General features: G+C 30.8%; 2 protein-coding genes and 1 long non-coding RNA gene across 3 annotated transcripts in view; all 3 read left to right on the forward strand.

Annotated features, from left to right (window-relative positions):
• The window catches only part of LOC134253036 (uncharacterized), a 35,397-nt gene that overhangs the window by 9,340 nt on the left and 978 nt on the right, over positions 1-25,079 (forward strand). The window lies entirely within an intron of this gene.
• On the forward strand, positions 7,214-9,581 carry LOC134253037 (uncharacterized). Its single transcript, XR_009989059.1, has 2 exons — positions 7,214-7,373; positions 9,279-9,581. It is a non-coding gene; the product is annotated as an uncharacterized LOC134253037 (long non-coding RNA).
• LOC134253038 (nyctalopin-like) lies at positions 13,136-24,954 on the forward strand. The gene is made up of 17 exons (XM_062735560.1): positions 13,136-13,290; positions 15,343-15,414; positions 15,728-15,799; positions 16,016-16,087; positions 16,808-16,879; positions 17,048-17,119; positions 17,227-17,298; positions 17,673-17,744; positions 18,177-18,278; positions 18,394-18,465; positions 18,600-18,787; positions 19,393-19,611; positions 22,671-22,740; positions 23,046-23,191; positions 23,411-23,507; positions 23,768-23,919; positions 24,944-24,954. The coding sequence occupies exons 1-17, from the start codon at positions 13,136-13,138 to the stop codon at positions 24,952-24,954; spliced, it is 1,716 nt and encodes a 571-aa protein (XP_062591544.1).

The following is a 25,079-nucleotide window of genomic DNA, read 5'->3' on the forward strand; positions in this document are numbered from 1 at the left end:
TGTCGGCTATTCATTGTCTGAACAATTAGTATGAAAAACGTCAGTCATGTACATGTATGTATTTGCTGACAATCTCCTTGTATCGACCATAGAACTTATGAAATGATGACGTAAAGCGAGACTTTTTATTTTCTCTTTTCATCAACTTGTTTGCCAACAAGTTACCTCGTTTTAGAAATTGTTTATACGTGCAGCATGCTCTAGTGTATGGAATCAACTGAGAGAGATAAACATCCGTATATAGGTGATAAGGGTATATCGCTGCATAAAGGAAGTGAAGGAGGGAAAAGTGAAAGTCGTAACATCATAAAGCTTTGTTGTTAGATTACTGTAACAAGGTTTCTGGTGGTAATTAACGAATTCAAAACGCCTGTTTGGGTTCATACTATTTATAAACAATGATCGAAATTATAGTAATATTGCCCTGAAATAAATAATAACAATACTGAGAATATCATAAAATCATTTATGCACAATTTAATATTATACACAATGGTGCATAAAGGGAGATAGCTCTTACATTCATTTTACACATTTATCCCTTAGAATTAACACTTTGTTCATACAATTAAAATATATATTACTTTTTTAAAAGCTGTTATATCTTCATAGACATTATATACGGTAAATATGCAGATATAGGAGTACTTTCAGGTGATACAAATATAGTGGACAAAACTTTTTTACTTTCCTGTCCACCTCTGATACAAATTCAAAAAATGCCTAACTCAAACAATTTAAACAAAAAATGTACGAAATTTGAAATAGAAACAGCCTCTTAAGATCAGAGATATCTCTGCCCTGAGGTCGAGACAAACCTAGATCTCGGAGCCTAATTAACCTCATCAAATACATAGGCATCAGGGGTAATGGATACTCTTCTCTGGGTATATGATATTTATTTTAAACAGAAAATTATACTTCTTTATTTACTGTACATGTACATAATTTGGCATATTCAAAATTTAGCGCAATCAATGGATATGGAGTTGTCAGCGCAATCATGAATTAGCGCTAAACATGTTTGTGCTGTATATTCTATTTCTAAATGAATTCTTAGCGGTATTCATGAATTAGTGCATCATTGTCTCGTGCCTTTTACTAATAAACAATAGATCATAAAAACAAAGAATGACCAGAAAATCCAAGAACATTTGGATGGAATTTAACAAACCAATAAAACACAAGAATGCCACACCTGAATGACCATAAACTTATCTAATTAGCTGAAATAAAAATATATACAAATAGAATATAAGATAATTTGATATTTTTTAATTAATACGAAATGAATTAATTAATTCACCACTCTTACATTACCATTGTCTTTTTCTAGTAAAATATCCAAATAGAACAAATGTGTCAGACTCCGTGGTATCTTTAATTCTAGCTCACTGGGATATATCGTGTCGACAAATGAATGGATGGGAATATATTATTCAATTTTTCCTGAAAGATTTGATCCACTCCCTTTCTTAAAAACACATCAGGCTATATTTTTAGGGAAAAATATTTTTTTTTTTCGTTAGTTTTCCTGGATGATTACTTCAAACGCTAATTAGCTTACAAAATTGGACATTATGGATTACATGATTTTTTTTTTAAACGTAAATGTTACATTAAATTTACAACCAAACATATCACTCAGAAGCACAAAGCTTGTTTTCACATATCGTATAAGAAAAGATTTATTTTTCTTTACAAAGAGATCTATTGGTGAAGCTCTCTCATCAATGTTATAGTATTCATCTTCAAAATTTGAATCTGTTTTTCCTTTATACGCGGTTGATACTGTTTTTTTCTAGAAAGTGTTTAGGCTCTGCGGAAAATGTTTGATACATTGAACACAGTGTGCTGAAGTCTTACACAGATCACTGCAATTCAGAGGTTAATGTTATCAAAACAAAAATGGTAGTTTTTCGAAATGGTGGTAAAGTGAAAAGCTTTAAAATGTGTTTCTTTGATAAATCTGATCTCGAAATTGCTGACCTGATTCACATACCGAGGAGATAATTTCAAATACAATGGTAAATTCGATTGTATACCGAAATCAATTGCTACCAAATCTAAAAAAATGTACTTTTTCTTTGTGGAAAAGGGTAAAAGAGAATAATCTCAATGTTGAGACTTCGCTCTCTCTGTTTTATACATATATAGGTTCTGTTCTGCATTATGGATGTGAGACATGGGGATATCATAAAGCCCCATATGTTGAGCAAGTGCATATTAATTTTTTAAAGGAAATTATGTTGCTTCGCAAATCTACAAATAATTAAAGTAATGGTTTATTTTCAATTTGGTAGATGCCCAATGTATATATTCAAAGAAAACTTCGACTTTGAAATTCTGGTGTAATTTTCTCAATACAAATACTAATAATTGTTTTCTGCAGACATGTTTATAAACAAATGTTATGTGAGTAGGAAGAACAACAGAAAAATTGTATAGATCTTGGAATTTTTTGGGAACAACAAGAAGTTAGTTTTGTCATTAAACAGTTTTCTTTTCTTGTAGAACAGCGTCTTACTGATGCATTTTTACCGGCCGCCAGGAGGCGGTCGGTTACTTTATATGAAAGTTTGAAGTCGCTGTGCGTTTCTGCGGAGTTAGAACAATTTAAATAAAAATATTTAACGTTCATATTATAGAACATTAAACAGATATTTTTAAATGTTTCACAAAAAGCACAATAATCATGAAATTAAAATTTTATAAATAAGGGGGGTAAATGTTTCATCCAATCCTGATTGACAAACTCCGACAAGACTGAAGTGCGGTGAAGTTATATTTAGGCATAGTCTGAAACAAAGACCACGTTGTATATCAACGATTTTACTTTCTCTTTTTAAACAGCATAAACAGGTTTTGTTGTATTTATTCTAAAATGACGTATATATTTATACATTTTCTATGAGAATTTTCAACAAATTGATGAAATATTTATTTCTTAAAAGCACAAAATCTTACATTTTGGTCTAGGAGTCTACGCGTTTTACAATGTGCCAAGCATTTTCCCGCCACATCTCAACTCCAAAACAAAGAGACTGAAAGAGAAGAAATGTGGTGGATCTAGAGGGAGTGGGGGGGGGGGGTAATATCCTCTAAGAGAGAGCGAGGAGCCGCATATATTTCATATTTGTTGCGTTTTTTTTTAAAGTAAAACTATACCTTAGTTTAAACTTTAGTTCTGTACTTTTATGTAAAAACTACTATAAACACCAAACTTCCACCAGAGATGTTCGTTTACAATTTAAGTACAAAACTGAGTGCAGAGACGCAGAGGTTTATGGACAGTTTGTTTATACATATAATATTGTACATGCATCATGCATGAAGAAAATCGGCAATGTCGCATACAAGTTTTTCATGTCACGAGGATATTTTAACTACTTTATGTGATGTGATTAGCATTGCTGCGAGAAGCAGTTTAGAGAACCAAGTATTATTTTTAACAGATAAATATAAGAAATCTTAAAACATGTCACGCAAATTTCAGTTTTTAATTACTTTATCGATGGAACAATTAATTGGTTTGCGGCCGATTTTTGACGCTTGCGTCAATATATGTTTCTTGTTAAAAAGTTGTTATAGAGTTTTTGAAAGCTCATCAAAATGTAGATTGCAAGGCGTCACGTGATCGAATCATCAAACTCCATACAGTGTCGATTCTCCGGGACTACGTTCCCTACGAATGACGCCACTGCCACAGGCTTTCCAAACTTTTTCCAAAATTTGGAAAATTGGCTTGCGCGAGTAATTCGGTTTTCAAAAAATTCAAACTGAATGTTGTATATAAGTTTATGGATTAAAATAAAGAAAAATTAAAATCGTTCTATTTATTTTTTAGAGCGGCAAGTAACGGTTTATTGTTTTCAATCCGATTAAATCCGGATTATTTTTTTCAAGCGTAGTTTACACCGAATTATGGTTAGAACGGTACCTAGTGAAAATGGCACCTGGTGAAAACGGCACCTGGAATATGCAAAACGGCACTTGGTTAAAACGGCACTTAGTTAAAACGGCACTTGGTGAAAACAGCACTTAGTTAAAACGGCACTTAGAGGAAAAAGTATATAATTGTGTTATGATATATATATTTTATTTGACTTTTTTAATATTATTGCTAAAAGTAATAAAAATTTCTATACTTTAACAAATAAAGAAAAATTTTTATGGATTATGTCTAATGAAGATGACATGTTGCTTATCAAGCTGGGAAATTTTTTAATCAATATCTTTAAAATAAGAAATAGCAAATTATGCAATGTTAAACAAAGAAACAAATAAATACAAAAGAGTAAGATATAGAAATACTTTAAACAAACTTTTATTTACAGTATATTGATTATGTATGTTGTAATCCCCAACTGCTGTAACATCATTTATCTTTTGTTAGTTACTGCTATCAATTTTGAATTTCTGCTTGTATGTTTTTTTTTTCCTTATTACTTGTATGCCCTGATGGGCCCCAAATTGGTATTAATAAATCTTAAATCTTATCTTATCTATATTTGACATAAGTCAGGCGCGGATCCAGAAATTTTTTCCAGGGGGGGTCCACCCCAGTCAGAAAAAAAAATCCAATCCCAAAAAAAAAGAAAAAAAAACAAAAAAAAAAAAAAAAAAACATAAACTCGCCCAATCGTCAAAAACCTATTTCGTGGGGGGGGGGGGGGGGGGGGGGGGGTAGTGGTGACTTCTATTTCCTCATTTCCTCAAATCTTTCACTATTCATACCCATTTCACACATATTCGCGTTTACCAGGGGGGGTCAGTGTTTTCCAGGGGGGGGCCATGGTAACTTTTTTCTTGTTTTAGTATATACATTTTTTAACCTAGTAAATTCCAGGGGGGGGTCCTGACCCCCCCCAACCCCCCTCTAGACCCGCGCATGTAAGTTCTTTTTTAATTCAAAATTTAATTTATTGACTTTAGAATTTTTTGTGGCTTCAGTTTTGCTTTATTTTCAATCTATCTTTAAAGGTAGTATTTATAACAAACAACACAACAATATGTGGGATTAAAAATGATTATATTTGTAGTATAGTGTTGATGATATGAAAAAAGAAATGGTGTAAATGATTTTTTAAAAATATATATTTACAGCAAGTCTTAGAGTCACTTTTTATCTCACATTTCTATCTAATTCTTTAGAAATTATTTTAACAATATCAACATTGTTTCGTCTTCATTATAAAAAACAAATGTTTTGTTCTTCTACATGTTCTATGTACATGTTTATTATATTGTTAAATGTTGTATGAATATTCATATTTTATGTACAGTTGGGAGAGGATTATCTAAGTTTTTCTAACTTGTGTACAATCCATTTGACATTTTGTCGAGAAATACACAATAGAAGCTGGTATATGATTGCAAATTGACGATCAACAAATTATGGAAGGGGAGGTGTGAAATGGTCTTTTGTTTCCTATTCCTACAAGTGTATTCTAAGTAAACATACTCTAACTGGCTTCTAATTAGTCAACTGTGACTGGCAACCCCCAAAACAGAGTAGTATACATATTTGCAACACTATAATTTTTTTTTAATTTCAAAGGATCATATATAATGATATATATCATTGGGATTTGATCTCTTTTGTAGAAAATAATAGATATATAATTTAACCACTGTACAAAAGTACAATAATTTTCAAATGAATCAGTTTAATTTTTCTACTAAAATATTTTTTTAACATTTTTATCAATAATAATATACACATTTATTACTATATATGTAATACAAAGATCCAGTTTCTGTATAAACAAAATCAAATTCTCAAAATAAAAAAAGTGCCGTTTTGACTACTCTCAAGTGCCGTTTTGACTATTTCCTAAGTGCCGTTTTCACCAGGTGCCGTTTTGACTTGTACCCGTTTTCACCAAGTTGCAATGGCGGCTTCCATGCGTCATTGGAAACGGAGAGAAGTTTGTGTCTCATGGCTGTAATACAACACATTCTGAATGAATTTGATAGAAATACGAGACTGTGGATGCAAGAGACATGGTATATTTCATGGTTGTGCGAATGGCATCAATAATGATGAGAATATTCGAGAAAATAGAGCTTTGTAATATTCGAGACTGATCGAGCTGCTCAATGAAAGCTAAAAATTCTGTGATGGCAGTGCTGAGGAAACATTGATGTGACAAAAGGTTAAGTTTGAATACTGTATAAGACGAGACAATTTCTGTAAATGAGTAACACATGTCCATCGTTATGATAACCATTTAGACCATGAGTTCTCCCAATTTACAAGTCCAGAAAAATCACTATATTTAGAGCTCTGTATAGCTAAATCTACCTATATAGCTTTACTTACCCATATAATGTAGCTTTATTTAGCTATTTTGGAGTAAATTTCTGTTTGTCAAAAGCAGACAAAAAGATGCATAACGAAGTATTATTAGTTTTCAACTTTGAAATGGACTGAAAACAATTCACCTAAAACACACTTTTAAAAATGTTATATAGCAATAAGCATGTAGGTAAATAAAGCTATATAGGTAAATTAAGCTATATAGCTAAATAATTTAATTTCACTTGTATCAAGCTATTTCATTGGCTGAATCATTCAGAGGAACATATAACATTTTGTATAACATAACTTGCCTACGTCACAATGAGTTACGTCAAAAACGTATTACTCTGCTTAACGTTACTTTTAAAATATTGCTCAATTTGAAGCCTTTTTCCGGAGGAAATATTGTCTCATTGTCTACACTGAAATTAAATTATAAGGAATGAAGCTAATTTCAACTTATGTTATCCGATATAACAAAACTTGGGGCAGTTTACGCTTTCTTATAAACCGCGAAGCGGTTTATAAGAAAGCGTAAACTGCCCCAAGTTTTGTTATATCGGATAACATAAGTTGAAATTAGCTTCATTCCTTAAATATAGTGATTTTCCTGGACCAGTTTAATTATAGCATAGACCAGAAGAGTATCATTAAAATTAAAATTAAAAATTAATTATCTCATTCTAGCACGTTAAGTCTTAAAATTATAGAAAATCATTGTTATTATTCAACTAGGTTATACAAGTAGACCATGATGTTACACATACAACATTGTAGATCTCATGTACATGTATCTAGATACAATCTACAAATTTTGAAAATCCACATATTTTCTACTGAGGAATTGAAAATGAAGAATCTGTTATAATAGAGAAGTAAACTAAAGTTTGCTTAAAGGGTTTTAACAGGAAAGGGAGAGAACAATAAGGACAACACCAGGATATGACTACAATGTCACCCAAGGCTTAATTCCCAAAATATAGGACTGTGGTGCTTTATCGATCCAGCTTTCTGACCACAGTAAGGCACTCATGACTGTGACAGATACTGCCTTATTATCACATTGAAGGTAAAAAATTCAAATATCATAATCTCCTTCAACACACAAAACTGTATCAAATTTAGGACAGATCAGGAAGTGCATGATATTTATAAACAACAGTATGGCTAGATGTTAATTGTGTTATGTCATGATACACTTAAACTGTATCATGATTCATATCAAAACATGGAAGCAAATTGTAAAGGGGGGAGCTTAACCAACAAAAAAGGTTAAATCCCAATTTTCAATGCCTATATGTTTTTAATGTCTATTTTAAATTTGCAAAAAAAAAAAAGGGGGGGGGGCTAAGCCCCCCGCCCTTCCAGTTCCAACGCCTATGCTAAATGTCACGATTCAAATTTTTCAAATAAATTTTTCTTTGTTCTGATATATGAAATTCTGAATCTCATTTTCTAAGATAAAAAAAATCTAAAATGAGGTTTACTCTATCAGTTCACAAATAATGATGTAACAGTTCTGAACACTACATACATTACAATAAATACAGCAAAAGTAAATAAAGTGAAAACTCTTTAATTAGGTTAAAGGACTAAAAATAAATGGCATACATTGTAATATCCCTACACTAGCCACAGTTTTATTTTTTTTAGTATAAAGTAAGCTTGAGTAAATCAGGAAAATGTTACACCGTAATGAATTGTATTTGACTTGTTATGCCCCAATATTCTTAGATTTTGGAGTATATATTTTTTTGCCCTGTTTGTCCATCTGTTGGTCTCTCTGTCTGTCTGCCTGTTTGTCCACAAAATCTTTAACGCAGCTCACATTTGGATGTGTGGGTTTATTGCTTTCATATTTCACATATGTATTCCTTAATCTAAATACCTTTCTGCGGGTACAACCAAATTTAACCTTGACCTTTGGATTTTGACTTGCATTTGAAAACCTTTCAATCTTTGCCATAAGCTGCCATGCAGGGCATCAATGTTTCGTAAAAGTCTTGTTTTCTGATATCATTCATAATATCATGATGTAGTTTTGTAACCATGCAATTACATGTGCATGACATTGTGTTTACTGTTTATTATCTATTTTGCTGGAATGCCTTACATTTATATGTATCTGTTATAGTGTTGTCACTATGATCGATTTATAATCAATGATCGGTCGGAAAGGCTGTCGATTTCAGACAATCGATTGGAGATTTTAACAATCGATTAATCGGTATATTTCAGCACATATCTTTTTTACAGTTTTCTCACTCTTATTTCAAGAACAGGCTCTTGTTATCAAAATATATATCTTTCAAGAGTTGTCCTTTACTGTTTTAAAATACATGTACTTAAAATCTCTTTAAAATAAATCAAAAGATAATGAAATTTGTATTTCTAAACTGAAGAAACTAAACTACTTGTATAAATGCAATATACATGTATTAGTTTTCAGTATTTGGGGGAATTCACTTGTCATTTCATACGGAATCACAAGGATTTGCAATATTAAATGTCTAATAACAGTTTTAAAAATTAATTCCATATACTTTTAGATGATCATGTAAATTAAAACCTGATCTGACAATGCTTACTTTTCCAAGGCCAAGTAATTCCTAATCATGCAAAAATCTGTATTACTGAAATTGTTAATCAAACTGCATATATATACAGTTTTTAGAATTTTGATCTGTACAATGCACCTTAAATTTACTTACATTATTTAACAATAAAATTCTAAATTTTATAAAATCTAATGCCTTTTTATGCAAAGGGTTACTGATTCGATTATTGGTCGATGATCAGTCGGTTAGGGTCAACAGATGCTACCGATTAATCGATTCTGATTTTCAACCGATTTGACAACACTAATCTGTTATTCATAAATTTAGATGCATAAATGACTAATGTTTTTTTTATATGTGTGTATAAGTAAATAGACAGTGTGAGAAGTATGCATTTATCACAATTTATTTTTCAGACTGATTTTTGAAGGACCTTTCTACCTAAACAGAAATGTATGAATGTCAGCATCACTGTTTCAATCACTCAGCACCCTACCATCAAAGTGGATATGGTCTTCAAAGACAAAAACAGTGGATGTGATCTTCAGAGACAAAATGAGCCCCCAAAAGAAGTCACTCTTGTTTAACTGGAATAATTTTTTCACATGTATCATTGTTTTACACCTACATATTTTTAAGTAGAAGTAACAGTTATTCAACATATTTTTTCTTTTAATTTGAATACATGTAGAGGCAAATGATAAAATGATCACATCAGAGTTTCATTGTGTTGTTATATTTATGTATGATACTATCAATCATAACAAGTTTGATACCGGAAATCCGGAAAAACACCCTAAATGTGTATTTATTTTGCAATGTTTTTCATAAGTATTATACAAGTCCATCACACCTTTGCTGCCATACAGAGATTATGTATTTTACTTTGAAATGTCAAGAAGATTCAATTTGAGATAAATTTCTACTCTTTACTGAATCAAATTGAATGTGGAAAAAATACAAAGATACAGAAAAAACCCTCACCTTCTTTTAGTTGTGGACAATGTTGACATTAGCAAATTTGTGCTGCCCCCTTTTATATTGAGTTAAATTGATTGTATTGGATTTCTTTTAATTACAATAAGCCCTAACAATTTTTTTTTATTTACTTGAAACACTGAGGTTTTTAGAACAATAATCAGGCATTGAGCAATTTTAAAAGAATGTATGTAAAGGAGGAGGGCATAGCAAGGAAAAATTAAAAAAAAATACAAAAAACTTTGACAAGCATAAGTCTGATTGGAGACAGACAATGTACATGTATTTTCAACAGAAAAAATGAATACAATAACATAATCATGTAGTGATTCTGTTACTGCAAGGGAAAGTGCACAGAGGTGGTGACTGTATTTTAAAACTAAGAAGTAAAGAATTCTGAATATCCTCACCCACCAAATGTTATAAAGGTGCACGATAACATTGTCATTGAAAGAAACGAAATATCATTTTATCCAATCAGAGAAAGATTTTCTTCAAACGATAGAGAAACTAAAACATGTCTTCAAAGGCGGATCCGGACGATTGATATGCAGGAGCAGAATTTTAATCAATTACGTTGTAGAGGAAAGGAGAAAGGGGAGGGGGGGGGGGTTCCGAACATAACCATTTTACTGTTGAAATTGTTCACTGAAAGGACATCCCTTGTATCTTGAAGTATACATGTACTGATGCATTCAAATTGGCATGATTATATTCACGAAATTTGTATGTGTGAAAAGTTTTAACCAACAGAAATGGTATTACGTTTGAAGTCATTTTTTAGCTCTCTCTCTCTCTCTCTCTCTCTCTCTCTCTCTCTCTCTCTCTCTCTCTCTCTCTCTCTCTCTCTCTCTCTCTCTCTCTCTCTCTCTCTCGGGGGGGGGGGTGTATTTAAAAAAAAATCTGGCTGCCCGCCTATATTTTATAACGATATTACGTTCCTGTTTATCGATGCTGAAAATGCAAATTGAATTTTGATTTTAATATTTGTTTACTTCCTCAATTATTTCGTTGATATTTCCCCCCAATTCTAAAATCGGGCGTATGAAAAACAATCGTCTTTATTCATGTTATTAGATTTAAAATAGTGGAGAAAAGCTAGAAAAGAAAGAACGGTAAAAAAAAAATATTCTAAAGCAGTTTAATCATCGTGTATAATAATTCTTTACCAGTTTCTATGTTCTATAATATAATCGGCGTCAATGTGTTATTTTGAATTTTATTTACCGATTCAATAAGTCAGTAAATAAACAGGCTGTTTGCATAAAGCTTGTTAATGATGGACCTTATGTTTTTTAGTCTGTACTAAAATACTAAATGCATTTGATTGAATTTTGTACTTAGCACATAGATAACGCAAGTATTTTTTTTTTAGACATATTAATCATCTCGCATGCACATGGTGTATAAACCATGATAATTATTAAACATGATAGATCTATATTAAATATTTAAATTAAAAAAAAAATTGATATTAAAACAGGGGATCACTAATGCTTGTATGTATTTTCATGTATCAACAGAATTTTACTCGCATAATCAAATACAATTTTTAGATCTAGCATTCTCTAAATTTTAGCGAGTCTTATTTAACTGTGACGTCACGCAGTCAACCACGGTTGAACGAGGTCATATCAAAAGGCCTGTGGCAGCGATGATATGGAGTTGTAGCGTAACGTAATACTGAGCTGTTTGGAGCTTTTTAAAGATCAAAAGTTATGGCGAAGGTTAAAGTGCGTATTTTTTGTAAAAGTAGGTCAAACTCCAAGGTCAAAAGAGCAAATTTTGGTGGCACGTAAAGGAATGCTATGTTACAAGAAATACACCTGTGAAATATGAAAGCCATAACCCCACCAATGAAAACTTATCGGCAAGGTTTAAGTTTTTGCAGAAAAACAGACGGACGGACAGCTAGACAGACGGACGAACAGAAAGGGCAAAAACCGCCAAAACTTATTTTTCGAGGGCATACTTCTTTAACTTTGCACAGTTAAAAGTAAATCAATGCTTTTTATGTGTATCACACTGATACTTCGAATTTTACGATTAAAAATGAAAAGAAAACTAGTAATACAAGTCACCAAGAACGACATATAATATTACATGTCTGCATGCATTATTTATTTTAACTTAAATCAAATATAAGAGAGGTCTAGATTTGTGAGAACTAGAGCGTAGCCTTGGTCAGAACTTCGTCAATCTTAATTTTTATACACACCGCTTAAAAAGCGGGGGGGGGGGGGTTATATAGTTATCGGGATGTCCATCCGTCCGTCTGTATAGCTGTTCGTCTATTCCTCTGTCCGTTACTCTTTGGGGTACCCATGTCTTATTCGCAAATCATCTTATACCACTGAATGAAATTTTATGAAACTTTCACAGAATCTTTGTTACATATTGCCATTGTGACCTCCTTATTTTGATTTTTAATCAGACACATACTAATACTAATTACTTTAAGCCACAATATAACACAAATTCTCTTTTAAAAATTTCGTAGTGGTGACTTCTATTGCCTCTAATCTTTCACTTTTCATACCCATTTTACACATATTCGCGTTTACCAGAGGGGGTCAGCGTTTTCCAGGGGGGTCCATGATAACTTTTTTCTTGTTTTAGTATATACATTTTTTAACCTGGTAAATTCCAGGGGGGGTCCTGACCCCCCCCCCCCCCCCGACCCCCTCTCTAGATCCGCGCATGCATATTAAGAGGAGGTCTGGAAAAAAAATATGTGCTAAAAATAGACCACGTGCTGCTATCCATGAACTACTTTCATGGTTATTTTACACTCATTTTGAAGACAACAGTACCTTGTTTTGAACTTGAAATTACCATTTAAAAGTGCAAAATTTAGACATTTTCTCAACAAATGGTTGTAGAGAGAACATTAATGCATACTTTGCATATTTTTTTTTTGGATTTTTTAAGGCTCGGCTGAATTCTGTAACTTCGCAGTTCTAAGCAGCATATCAAAAGCATTTTCTGAAAAAGTATGGATTATATACACAACATGCGTTCAATTATGCATCTTTATTGTATCTTTATCATAAGGACTTGAAATATGATCAAAATTAATATAATGTATTTTAGCCATTTGAAGAAATATTTACATTTTGTTTTTATTGCACTTATGGTGGCCGTACATCCCCCTTAATTAAGTAGATTTTGGGAATATAATATATCACAACCTCCCAAATAAGGGTATAACTTGTCTTCCTTATTCCTGCTTTATTTATATACCCACAAGTATATAAACATCCAAAAAGGTCATAGGTATTTTAAAATAATCAATATGCTACAGAGAAACATTGGTCTTATTTTCTGTGTTATCATCGTCTATGTGTATGGCTGTCCTGATAAATGTTCTTGTAATGGGACAGTGGTGATGTGTGAAAATCAAGGATTTTCGTTTGTACCACAAGATATCCCCGACAAAACGACCGAACTGTAGGTATTCTGTAAACCCTCTGGCATATTCATATTCATTATGTAGTAGATATATTTTCTTTTAATTATTTCTTCAAGCGAGGTGATAATTCTTTTTATGTCAATTTTCTGTTGTATACAATAATTTTAATCATTTCTTGATTGTGGGTACGTGGATTGCTTTCTTAAAGACAACCGCCTCGTCTTTAAAACTTTCATATCTTGTCAGTTTTCAAAATAATTTTAAAGCTATTTGACTCATAAAGTTACATTACGATTATTGTCTTCCTCGGCGAATATAATTAAGACATTGTAAGTTATAATGTAGTCCTTGTTTTTAAGGCTCACTATTTTAAGTATTGTAAACCAACTATTATTCGCGTCATCTTTTATTCGCGATTCGTCAATTTGAAATCAATATGCGTCGATTAATTTTTTCTAATTAATAAACATTCTCTTCATGATACCCAAAGCAAAATAAATAGTTTCCGAAGATTAATATTCGAGAGTTTAAGTAGGGTCGCGAAACTCGCAAGCAGATATTTCTCTCAAACGATTTTACAGTATATTGAAGAACTTGGATTTAATTATGATAATTGTTATCCACCTTAATGAAAAATTTTCTGTCATATCATATGTCAGTCTAAATTTGAGATATTTATACAATAAGATTGAAAGTGATTTACCTATACATGTAATGGAAATTTGTGATATTTTATATTTTAAGTATTCTTATACTTTAAAGGAGCTTTAGCAAAATTTGAATACTTCTTTCTTTATTTTACAAAAAATCAATATCATCAAAACATGGATCTTTTTTCACACTTACTACAACCATTCCCAACGAATAAGTAAAGTCCAGGCTTTCTAAACGTCACACATGGCACGCCAAATTCACAAAAATGAGATAAATCTAGTTTACTAGTATACTTAACGATTCGTTAAGTATAGTTAACGATTCGTAAAGTATAGTTTTCATCTGTAAAACTATATTTAACGGTTGTTAACTATAGTTTACGAATGATAATCTAAGTTTATCTGTCTGTTATAAAGCGTTAACAATAGATTTTGTTGATAAACATAGATTCACGTCTGTAAACTACAATTTACGATCGTTAACTTTAGTTAAGAATTGTTAATCATAGTTTCACAAATCGTGAAACTATATTTATCAGATCGTAAACTATAGTTAACGGTTTGTAAACTATAGTTTACAAATCGTGAAACTGTATTTATCAGATAATCTATGTTTTGCAATCGCAAATGATAGTTTTCGGTGTTAAGTATAGTTTACGGTTGTGAAACATAGATTCTCGGGTAAACTATAGTTTACAGATATAAAATATAGATTAACGTTGTTAACTATAGTTTACAGTCCGTAAACTATAGTTTACAACCGATAAACCTAGTTTATCGATTGTGAAACTATGATTATCTCATTTTTGTGAATTTGGCGTGCCATAGTCACAGATAGCTGCTTTTTCAGTTAATATACGTACCTTGTTATTGATCATTACAAAAATAATTATGTTAATAAATATCTGATTATTCTCGCAAGCACTCTGAAGTTGATATTAAAAAATGCTTTTTTATTTAAATAAATGACAATAATATCTGTGTTACTTTTAGAGATAAAGTCTTCCTACAATCTATTTGAATTCCCATTTAATTTTATTGCGCTTCGATTTTGCAGACCTATTTTTGCATTCATACAGAAGCAGCATTTACTCAAAAACTTTCATTTTCCTTTTGATATATGGAATATAACTAATACCTGTGAATGTATTCATACAAACTAAAACAAATTCTGAATGAATATATATATGATGAGCGTGCTTAACATCATAATACATAAATATACACGCTTTTTTTTTAAAACCAACATGCTACTAATGCACTGATCTGTGCTCATTGAAATAAGTGCTAAATATCTTGAAAAGTTATATTTCTTATGCATTAACCATGTTTTTTTATAATACGTTATAATTTACGAATTATTACTGACCAAATAACCCAAATTTATTCAAAAATGCCTGGTCATTTGTACAGAATTCTTAATTCTCTATTTCGTAGATTTTTAGGAAGAAATAAGATTGAGAACATAACTGAAAATCAGCTTGGAAAAGGTGCTTCCTTGAAGAAATTGTAAGTATTTAATTACCAATCTGCTTGGAGATGATATATAGACCATGCCTGATGTCTAATCTACTTAAGAAAATGGACTTTACATAATAAAAACTGATTGAATCAAATTAATCACTAGAAATATTCAACATCATACATTTTTGTGAAAATATATTTAACCTGATTACAATTTATATTTATAAATTCTTTATCTATTTATGCTTAAAATTAAAAAAAAAATAGTTGTTTAAGGACAAAAATTAGTTGAAATCGATTACCAACAACATGTGTCCTAATTTTTAGCACATTCTTTCACAGTATTTCCTCATTTTAGGTATTTGTACGAAAATAGATTAAGTCATATTCACCCTGACGCCTTTACCTACTTGGAACAACTAGAAGTACTGTGAGTATAAACATTTCGTGTTCTGCTTGTGTCAGATTGTTTTCAATATACATAAATATAATGTGGGCGAAGAAATTACATGTATAATAATTGCTGCAATTTATGAATATATGAACTTTTGATATGGTTTAACGATTTGAACGATATGAATATAACATTAGCGACAGAAAATATAATGAAGTGTCTCTCTCATTCTTGTTTTCTTTATTCTTGTAGATCGGCATCATACAACCACCTGAAAATAATCAAACGTCAATATTTCTGGAAAACAATTCGACTGAAGTTATTGTAAGCGTAAAACATATAACATAAAAGCAAATTTTGATATGCTTATCTGTAGATTCAATGATTAACAGCAGTCTGACTAAAACCAGCACCGACTACATGTATTTCACTTCGTCCATAGGTCGTCCGTAGGGTCCGTGTTAACAATATTATCGGAGAATATTTTCTGTAATTTAATTTTGCAAACCATCTATTAATGAGGAGTTTAACTTCTTGGTGAAGCAATTAGGAACATGAACATTTGTATATTGAATTCCGGTAAGACGAATATACATAAAGTACTAGTATATTCATAACAATCCACAAACCTAATTAACTTTTTTGTATTCAAATGTAACATATTTATATTGATAAATAAGAAATTTATATTGACATGAAAGAAAGGATGATTGAGAATTATAGAGATTTTTTAAAAATAACATACAAGATAATATGGTTATACCCCGGTATATCCCATCCTAAATATAAGTTATTTTGCTGGCTATTAGGTTAACGTAGTATATCTGTTATGTTTGTCGACATATGTAACCGAACTTATGATATCTATTCAATGAAATATATTCAAATTAATGTATATGTACAGATTTACTTTTGAGTTTCCTTTACAAAAGTGTAAAGTTACATTTGGACATAAGAATCTAAAATTAGCTCTAGGAGTTTGTTACATTTGCTACTTTATTATTTTTTTTTTTTACAAATGGTTATTCTGGTAATGTTTTGTAGAGATTTCAGCAAAAACAAAATTGAAATGATAGAGGACGGTGCTTTTGAAAAGCTTCCAAATCTTCAGAATTTGTAAGTAAACTTCAGAAAAAATTTAAAACTTGTTAAACTTTTATTGAAAGCAACAAATAAATATTAATATACGTTAATCGAGCTTTAAAAAGGGATCATGTATTTTACATGTAAGTTCCAATGTTTCTGAACCACCCTTGGTACGCTAGAATATTTTCTTTTTTACAGACGTCTAAACAGTAATAAGATTAGAGCGATCAGCAATGACACTTTTCGCATGGTTTCAGGATTGGAAAAATTGTAAGTACTCGTGGTACATATGTAAGAAAAAAAATTAGCAGATTTGAATAGGAATTACTTTCTTTTGGTTTGTTTAATTAATGGAGTTTGTGGAATATATTTTACAGAGAATTGCAAGATAATGCCATTCAAACAATAGGGAACCTTGCTCTACGGGATCTCCAAAATCTACGACTGTTGTATGTAAATTTTCCAGTTCTAGTGCTAGTGTAAAACATTTATGTCAAAACTGCAGATAAGGTTACTTTGTTTGATACACTGCACCGCCATACGCTGAATTTGGGGTAGTGGTGTGATATCAGGATTGTACAGTGCTGATTATGCGATGCTGCGATGTTGATCAATAATTGTTAAAGATGTGATATTAAACGAAAACGAAATCTATCACTTTGTCTAACTTGTGACTTCGTATTACATCATCGCGTCGTTATTCTTTTGTCCCATTGTATCATCGATACATTATCAACGTTCCATCAATTAAAACTTATGGCGCGAAAATGAACAACTGTCGAAGTTCATAATTGATACACACGCAAAATGATTTGTATTGTAGGTCAATGAGCAAAAATGAATTGGAGACCCTTCCAACAGGACTTTTTAATGGATTGGATTTAATAGAAGAAATGCAAGTATTTCAGTTTACTACATGTTTTTACCTTCGGAAAAAGAAATGGAATGTGAATATTTTTTTTTAATTTTCAATCTGCAAGTCCACTTTTTTGTATTATATTTCACATTTTTCAGACACCTATTTATCCATTTATCAGACGTCTGTTGAACACATTCTTCAGATTTCTATTTATATATTTTTTAGATTTCTATTTATACATTTTTCAGATTTCTATTTATACATTTTCAGATTTCTTTTTATACATTTTTCAGATATCTATCTAGTAATAAACTTGCTGAAATCCGGAAGGGAACTTTTAAGAATTTATCAAAAGTGAAATACATGTAAATACTAGTAACTTCTAATACTTTGCTAATTCTTTTTAAAAAATATTATTTTTATCTATGTTGATTATTTCAAGAAGAATAAGTGTTAACAAAATAACAGATATCAGATGTCCTTTTTTCTGAATTACAGTGTACTCAATAAAAACTTTGTGAATAGAGTTGAAAGTCATGCATTTGAGTCTCTTCCTGCTTTAGAGAGAGTGTAAGATATCATATTCAACAATCAATGGGTGAATTATATACAATACGCTCAAAATATTAAAAACAATATTTGAAATAAAATAATTATATCAACAACGGGCTTCTAATATTTTCAGATACCTAGACGGGAACAATATAAAAGAAATGCAGAAAAATTGTTTTGGTAATGGAACGAAACTTGATCGTTTGTATGTACATGTATTCATATAGATATGTATGTACATGTATTCATATAGATATACTTTGCTAAAGGATGTCAAAAATTGTTTTCAATGCTTATATATGTACTTTATGCTGTGGATATTTATATTGACCATCTTAGGTATCTGGGTTCCAATCCTTTGAGATGTGACTGTGGAATGAAGTGGTTAATGGACTACGTGAAAACCCATCACACCTCGCTAGAACTAGAGAGCAGGGAAGGAAGTCGTGTCGATGTGGTTTGTGACGAACCAGATACACTTAAAGGGAGACGTGTACTGGATCTTCCTGAAAACAGTTTTTACTGTGGTACTACAACACTTTTACCTTTACTCAGCTTATACAAAATATATTCTTCCCTTTCTCAGTTGATACAAATATAGTCTTCAGCACTAAATTTAGCGAGTAACAACTTCCTAAATTGCTTGTGAAATTTCTAGAAAACACACAATCCTAAATCATAAAGTCACTTTGAGTGAAAAAATTTCGAGAGGAGTTTAAACTTCTAACTTAAATACACGAGTATATGCAGATAGCGGACAATATTACATCTCACAAGGTCATTAAAATATACAATTTTCGGAGCAGAGCAAACTCGGATCACTAAGACATCAGAGGTGGGATCAGGTGCCATGAAGGAGTGAGCATCCCTTGCCTACCAGTCAAACCCGTCGTGTGCTCCTTGTCATGATCGGGAAATAACGGAAAATCCGTTAACAATTGAGTTTGTAAATAATAGCCTCAAAATAAGTATTAAAAACGTTGGTCAGCCATTGACTTAATGATAAATTGTATTTGCTGACAAGGTCATTATATCCACCATAGAACTCAAGAAATGATGCGACTTTAAACTTTAAATTTTGATTATACAGAATCTCATTGGGTCCAGAATCGATTATAAAATTTAATTCCAGAATGTCGAATTCCTGGAATCATGTACAGCGGGACAGAAAACAAAACAATCAAAGGTTTAGGATGTCAATATTGGTCAGATCAGAAACCACACAGACATGACTATGACATGCTTGGTATGAACCAATCAAACTACTGCAGAAATTTTGACCGTGACAGAGCATGGTGCCTGACCAATCAAACAGGTGTATTGTGGGATTACTGCTATGTTCCGGTTTGTGGTATGTCTTACATCAAGTTTACTATTGTGCTTTTCATAAAGGGTATAAGAACGTCCTTGTTTAAGAATACAAAAATGTACTGATATTATATTTACATACTTGTATTACAAAAATATAACTTTCCATTCTTTTCTATTCCAAGGAAATGATTTGTTTTGCTAAAAAGGAACAATGAAAATTATGTCTCCATTTTTTAAAAACTAATACTTGGATATCAATAGTACTCTTTTATCTAATAAGCTGTATCAATATAGATTCTTTTAGTTTAAATATTTCTAAAGAGATTTGCTTATTCTTATGGCAAACATAAAAATATACCAACATTTCAGCAAATCGTACAAAAAAAACTTCGAAACTTTAATCATCTTGACAAATACATCTTCATTTCAATATTGTAAGAGTGTACATTGAGAAGCATAAATTTAAAATTGTTGCATGAAAAGATTTCAATTTCAAGCTTTATTTTGAGACTTTTTGAATTAAGATATAAATTAAAGAGTAATCCTTCTTGGCTTAGGATCGGATAACCTTAAGAGGAATATGCTACCTGATTTAAAGTTAACATATTCAAAATTGAGCACATTGAATTTCCTTAGACTAGTTGGTTTGATCATGAATTACCCATACAAATTTCTGTGCGCCTATCTATTGTATTTAGTTATGATTTATTGAATGTTTTTATGAAGTAACGCATTAATATCTGCTGTAAAGTCGCTAAAATGAAAAGCTCGATCGCTTTTTAAGGTATATCACTCGTGAAATTTGTTATAGCAAGGATTTTTTGAGGAGTATGTTTTGGATTAGTACTCATATAGAATGACTCAAAATCGCACAGAAATAGGGGGTCAGTCTGCATCTTACTGAGCTACGGTAAAATTCTGTTGACCTTTGTGCACTTGAATTATAACTCTTTACTTAATTACTTTAACCTTTATCATAGTTTGTCAGATGTAACCAGGGCAATAAATACATGTATAATCTTATTTTACGTAAAATAGCTTGTCAAGAATAATATTTATCATTGAACAAGTCTTGCAAATTAATGCGCGTAAATTATTGTGTGACCTTTTTGCATTAAAATGTAACATATTTGGAATATCAAAAATCTAAATAGGCAATAAAACATTTTTCTTTTTACGACCCAATTGCTGATCAGTCACAAGTATCGAGTTGTTTAAAATAATGAAAGAAAAAGTTGAGAACAGTGTCAACTTTGAAATATTGGTCAAAATATTTGATTTTCATGCGGAAAACGGTGTAAATGTTATCTTGACTTCTTTAACATATCTTCATTTACCGGCAAAGTTTATTGAGGGAAGGTGTAAATTTTGTTTTAAAATATAAATTGAGACCTATATTAAATATTCCTAGCAATATCATAACGGAAAAGATTCTCCGAGTAAAAGTATGTGAAGCTAAAGTTCCAAGATAATATAAATTAAATAAATGTGCAGATTTGCAGAATTTTCTGCTAAATATCCTTCCACCACAAGAAATAGTCCCTCATAAATCTTGCTTTTTTGTGGATTTTTGAGCGGTTTTTTTTTTCATTGAAAATTGTACAGTTTACACTGTTGATTTTAAACGTGCTATTTAAATTGAATTATAATATATAGTTTTGAAGTAATAGGTTCTACGTGAACTTTTCTTAAAATCTGACGAATGACATACCTTAAATGCAAATGGTTTTGAAATATTTAAATTCTGTATTTTTCGTGAGTAGTAGATTGTAATTTAAAGGAAAAAAAAATTAGTCTCAATGAATGACCATCGTCTGTCTGTTCATCTGTATGTCTGTTTATCCGCAAAAAATGCTTTGATTGGTACCCACACCTTCGATGTATTCGTTGCTAAGACTCTATACTTCACACGTATTTATTGTGACAAACCCTATTTCTGAGTATAGAAATATTTTTAATCTTTCGAATTTGATCTTGGAGTTTTGTCTACGTTTGAAAACTTAATTTAGCATAAGCCATAACATTTGAACAGTTGCTGATGTGGTCTTTTTTTTATTTCTAACATGTTATGCTTGTTAAAAAGACCTTCGCGATGATACCCACAAGTTTGACCTGGAGTTTGACCCATTTTAAAAAATAAATTAATCCTGTCACTCACTTTGGATTGGTTGGGCTTTCATATTTCATATGTTTCAGATTTGCTTGGGCTTTCATGTTTCATATATGAATTAATGAGACGAATTCTTTTTTTTAACAGCATTCTCTTCTTCTTTACCATACTTACATTTGAGAAACCATAACCTTTGCTATTAGCAGGTATGGTGGGCGTTCACAAACACATCTACTTAAGGATATCCGATCCTCAGCCAGGAAGGATAACTCCAAAAATTAATATTTAATTTGAAATGAATCAAAATGAATATTGAAAATGAAATTTTTTCATGCAACAATTTTCATTTTATTCATCTTTACAAGATTAAAGGTTTTTGGAAGTCTGATAAAAGGTACTATACAAATTGACATTTGTACCCCCATAAAAGGAAAAGAAAATAATACAGTTTTAGAGAAATAAGATTTTCTTGAATCCAGCCTTAGATATCAATGCTTATCAGCATGGTATGAAATAATAAGTGATTTATGGTGTCTGGCAATGATAGCAAAAGCCTTTTACATTAGTTATTATAGAATACATGACGTAAACAGAATACAAAAAATACTAAATAAGTATAAAAATCATAACAACTTTTCTGAATGCCTGGATACCTATTGCTTTTTAGCCTAAAATATATATGTTGATCCATTTGCAATTAAAAAATGCATTGCTGATATTCTAATTCGCTTTTTCTGCAAAAATATTGGAGATTTGACAACTATATAATATGATTAACTTTGATCTTTAACTTTCAAGAAATACTGTGGATAAATTTACATAACCTTGTGGATTCAGAGATATTTTTATTAGTATTTTTGATTACTTAACTGCTCATTTTATAAACCTGAGGATCGGATTACCTTAAGTTGATTTCTCAGTAAAAATATTACATGAATAACGATATGATAATTATTTAAATGATAAATGTATTTCGTGTATTAAAACAGGAAATATGTGTTATGATGTGAAGTCTTCGAGATCCTTGCACAGATGTCCCGTGAAAACCTCTCATTGCAGGTAATCTTTCATTAAAAAGCAGTAGGAAAAAACTCGCATGTTTAATTCTTTTTAAATACCGGTAAACATGTCTCATCCATACAGAAATATTCAAAGTCCGTTCTTTTTTCTCCTTGAGAAAGATTCTGTGTATCACATCAACAATACCTAAATGGCAGTAAGAAACTATTTCCTAAAAAAAAAAAGAACGTACATTTATAATGAATTGAAAAATAATTGAGACATCCAGTGCTATAAGAGTGCACATATATAAATCATTAACCGCTTATCTGCGTCCTGAACTGTAATTATGTTTTGGTTTTTAGTGAAATTGAAAAATTGGTCAGTTGTCATATTTCCCACGTGGAGAAAACATATGAGATAGAATGTGTTGACTCCTGGATGATGAGAAGGGCTATCGTGTCCAGCCTTGTGGAGCACAATGTAATTACAGAGCAATTAAGACTCAAGTGTAAGCAATCTGGACTTGTACTCACCATTCATTTTTGCAGAAATTAGAACAAATTAAATCGACAGTCATATTCTTTTTGTAAATTCTTTCTCTCCGTCATTCTCCATTTGTATCTTTTATACCATTAACTGTGCAAAAACAATGAAAGTATCGTCTACATTTTAATAAATAGAACATGTAGAAGAATTGAACATAATATGAAAATGAAATCTTTTACAGGCTTTCCCTCGCCATGTGCTTCTGAAAATTTCTTGAAATTAGCTAAGTCATGGTCATACACCGGTTTGTTGCCTTATTCCCAACAAATTTTCTGTTGGTGAGGATGCTTTCCTCTAGCTTCTGTTGATGTATTCCCAAAAAAGCTAAAAATAATTAACTTTTAAAAAATATCTATACTCATACATGGGTATTTAAAATAAATATTTCATCAAAGAATTTATATAATGATTTTTCTCAACTTAAACAAAATTTTCTGAATATTGTTTTCACCAAGACCTCTTCTGGGGTATTACTAAGTTTGAATTGACAGCAAAGCAGGCAAATTCTTAATGAATAATGATTCCCTTTTTGATTTAGGTCTGTGATCCGCCTTGTTAACAATGGAATAGCTGCCATTACAGATACAAACAAATCAACATGTTATACTAGCGACAAAAGGAGGTTCCTAAGTGCCATACAAACTAAACTAGAAGGAATGTTGGATAAAACTAAATTTCACATATCTGAATGTGAGACGATATTTAAAAAATACACATGTATTTACATTATCTGTTTGAATTTTTGAAAAATAAGATGTACAAAATATATATTAAATATTTGATTTAAGAAAGATAAAATCCGACAAATATAAAACGTCCCCCCTTCTTTTAATTTCAGGTCCTTTAACAATAACATATGACAAGACTGAAGGTAACCCGGTTTGTAATCTAAACATAATACCTTGTAGAATAAGTGGTTGCAAATCATTAATCAATCTGATTTGAAAACAATTAATCACATTACAATTTAATTTTAAATTTCGTTTCAATTTAATTGATATTGTTTTTTAACACACTGGAATGCTTATAGTTTTCTGTTCCATTTTTAAAGGAGAGATAGAGATCACCAGAAGCACCACGAAGATAGAGACGTTTATACTCACAAATTTACACTATGGTATTAATAAACATATAAAGTTTCTTCTAACAATCTTTTTTTTTCGACTTTCTTGATTTGTATATTGACGTCGTATTTGATCGAATAATGCTAAATGTTTCTATAGTAATAGGAGGAATTGCTGGTGTTTTATTGATTTTGGTGTTTGTCCTTGTGGGTCGCCTTAAATTTAAAAGGTAGGGGCGCCTTAAGGAGGAATACCACACCAACATTTTATTTCATAGATTTTAAAAGTTTGCTGTAACTGAATGCATTATATGAATATTTCATAAAGTATGTAAAGAAAAGTGGTATAGATATTTAATTTTTTTAAATAAAAGAAATATTTCTGAAAATAAAACATTATTTGTGAATATTTTTTTTAACTTGTGGTTAAAATCTTCACAAAACCAGTCACAACTGGGGAGAACATGAGTGTTAATCGTATTCATAAAAGAAACTGAAATGTTTTTTTATTATTATTATTATTATTATTTTTATTTTATTTTTTTTATATAAATAATTTTTTTTATAAAAAAAAATATGAAAAAAGTAAAAAGTCTATCCAGCCTTTCTTTACATATTTATTAGATATTCATATGATGCAATCATTTACAGCAAATTTTTAACTCGAAAGTATCTAATTTGGATATAAATATTTTTTTTTCACTTTCTTTGAAAAATACAAAAAAATTTCATATGAAAGAATTAAAAGCTAATATTGGTCTTTCAATGATGAAACCATTGTTTAAAT

The sequence above is a fragment of the Saccostrea cucullata genome, unplaced genomic scaffold (assembly GCF_032062105.1).
Source record: "Saccostrea cucullata isolate Sc308-1 unplaced genomic scaffold, CSIRO_AGI_Scuc_v1 ctg1548, whole genome shotgun sequence".
Lineage (NCBI taxonomy): Eukaryota > Metazoa > Mollusca > Bivalvia > Ostreida > Ostreidae > Saccostrea > Saccostrea cuccullata.

Excerpts from the sequence above, each read along its gene's own strand:
- LOC134253038 (XM_062735560.1), top strand. The coding sequence starts at position 13,136 with ATGCTACAGAGAAACATTGGTCTTATTTTCTGTGTTATCATCGTCTAT. Across the intron at positions 18,788-19,392 it reads TGAAAACAGTTTTTACTGTG|AATGTCGAATTCCTGGAATC; the intron begins GTACTACAACAC and ends ATTTAATTCCAG. Across the intron at positions 19,612-22,670 it reads CTGCTATGTTCCGGTTTGTG|GAAATATGTGTTATGATGTG; the intron begins GTATGTCTTACA and ends GTATTAAAACAG.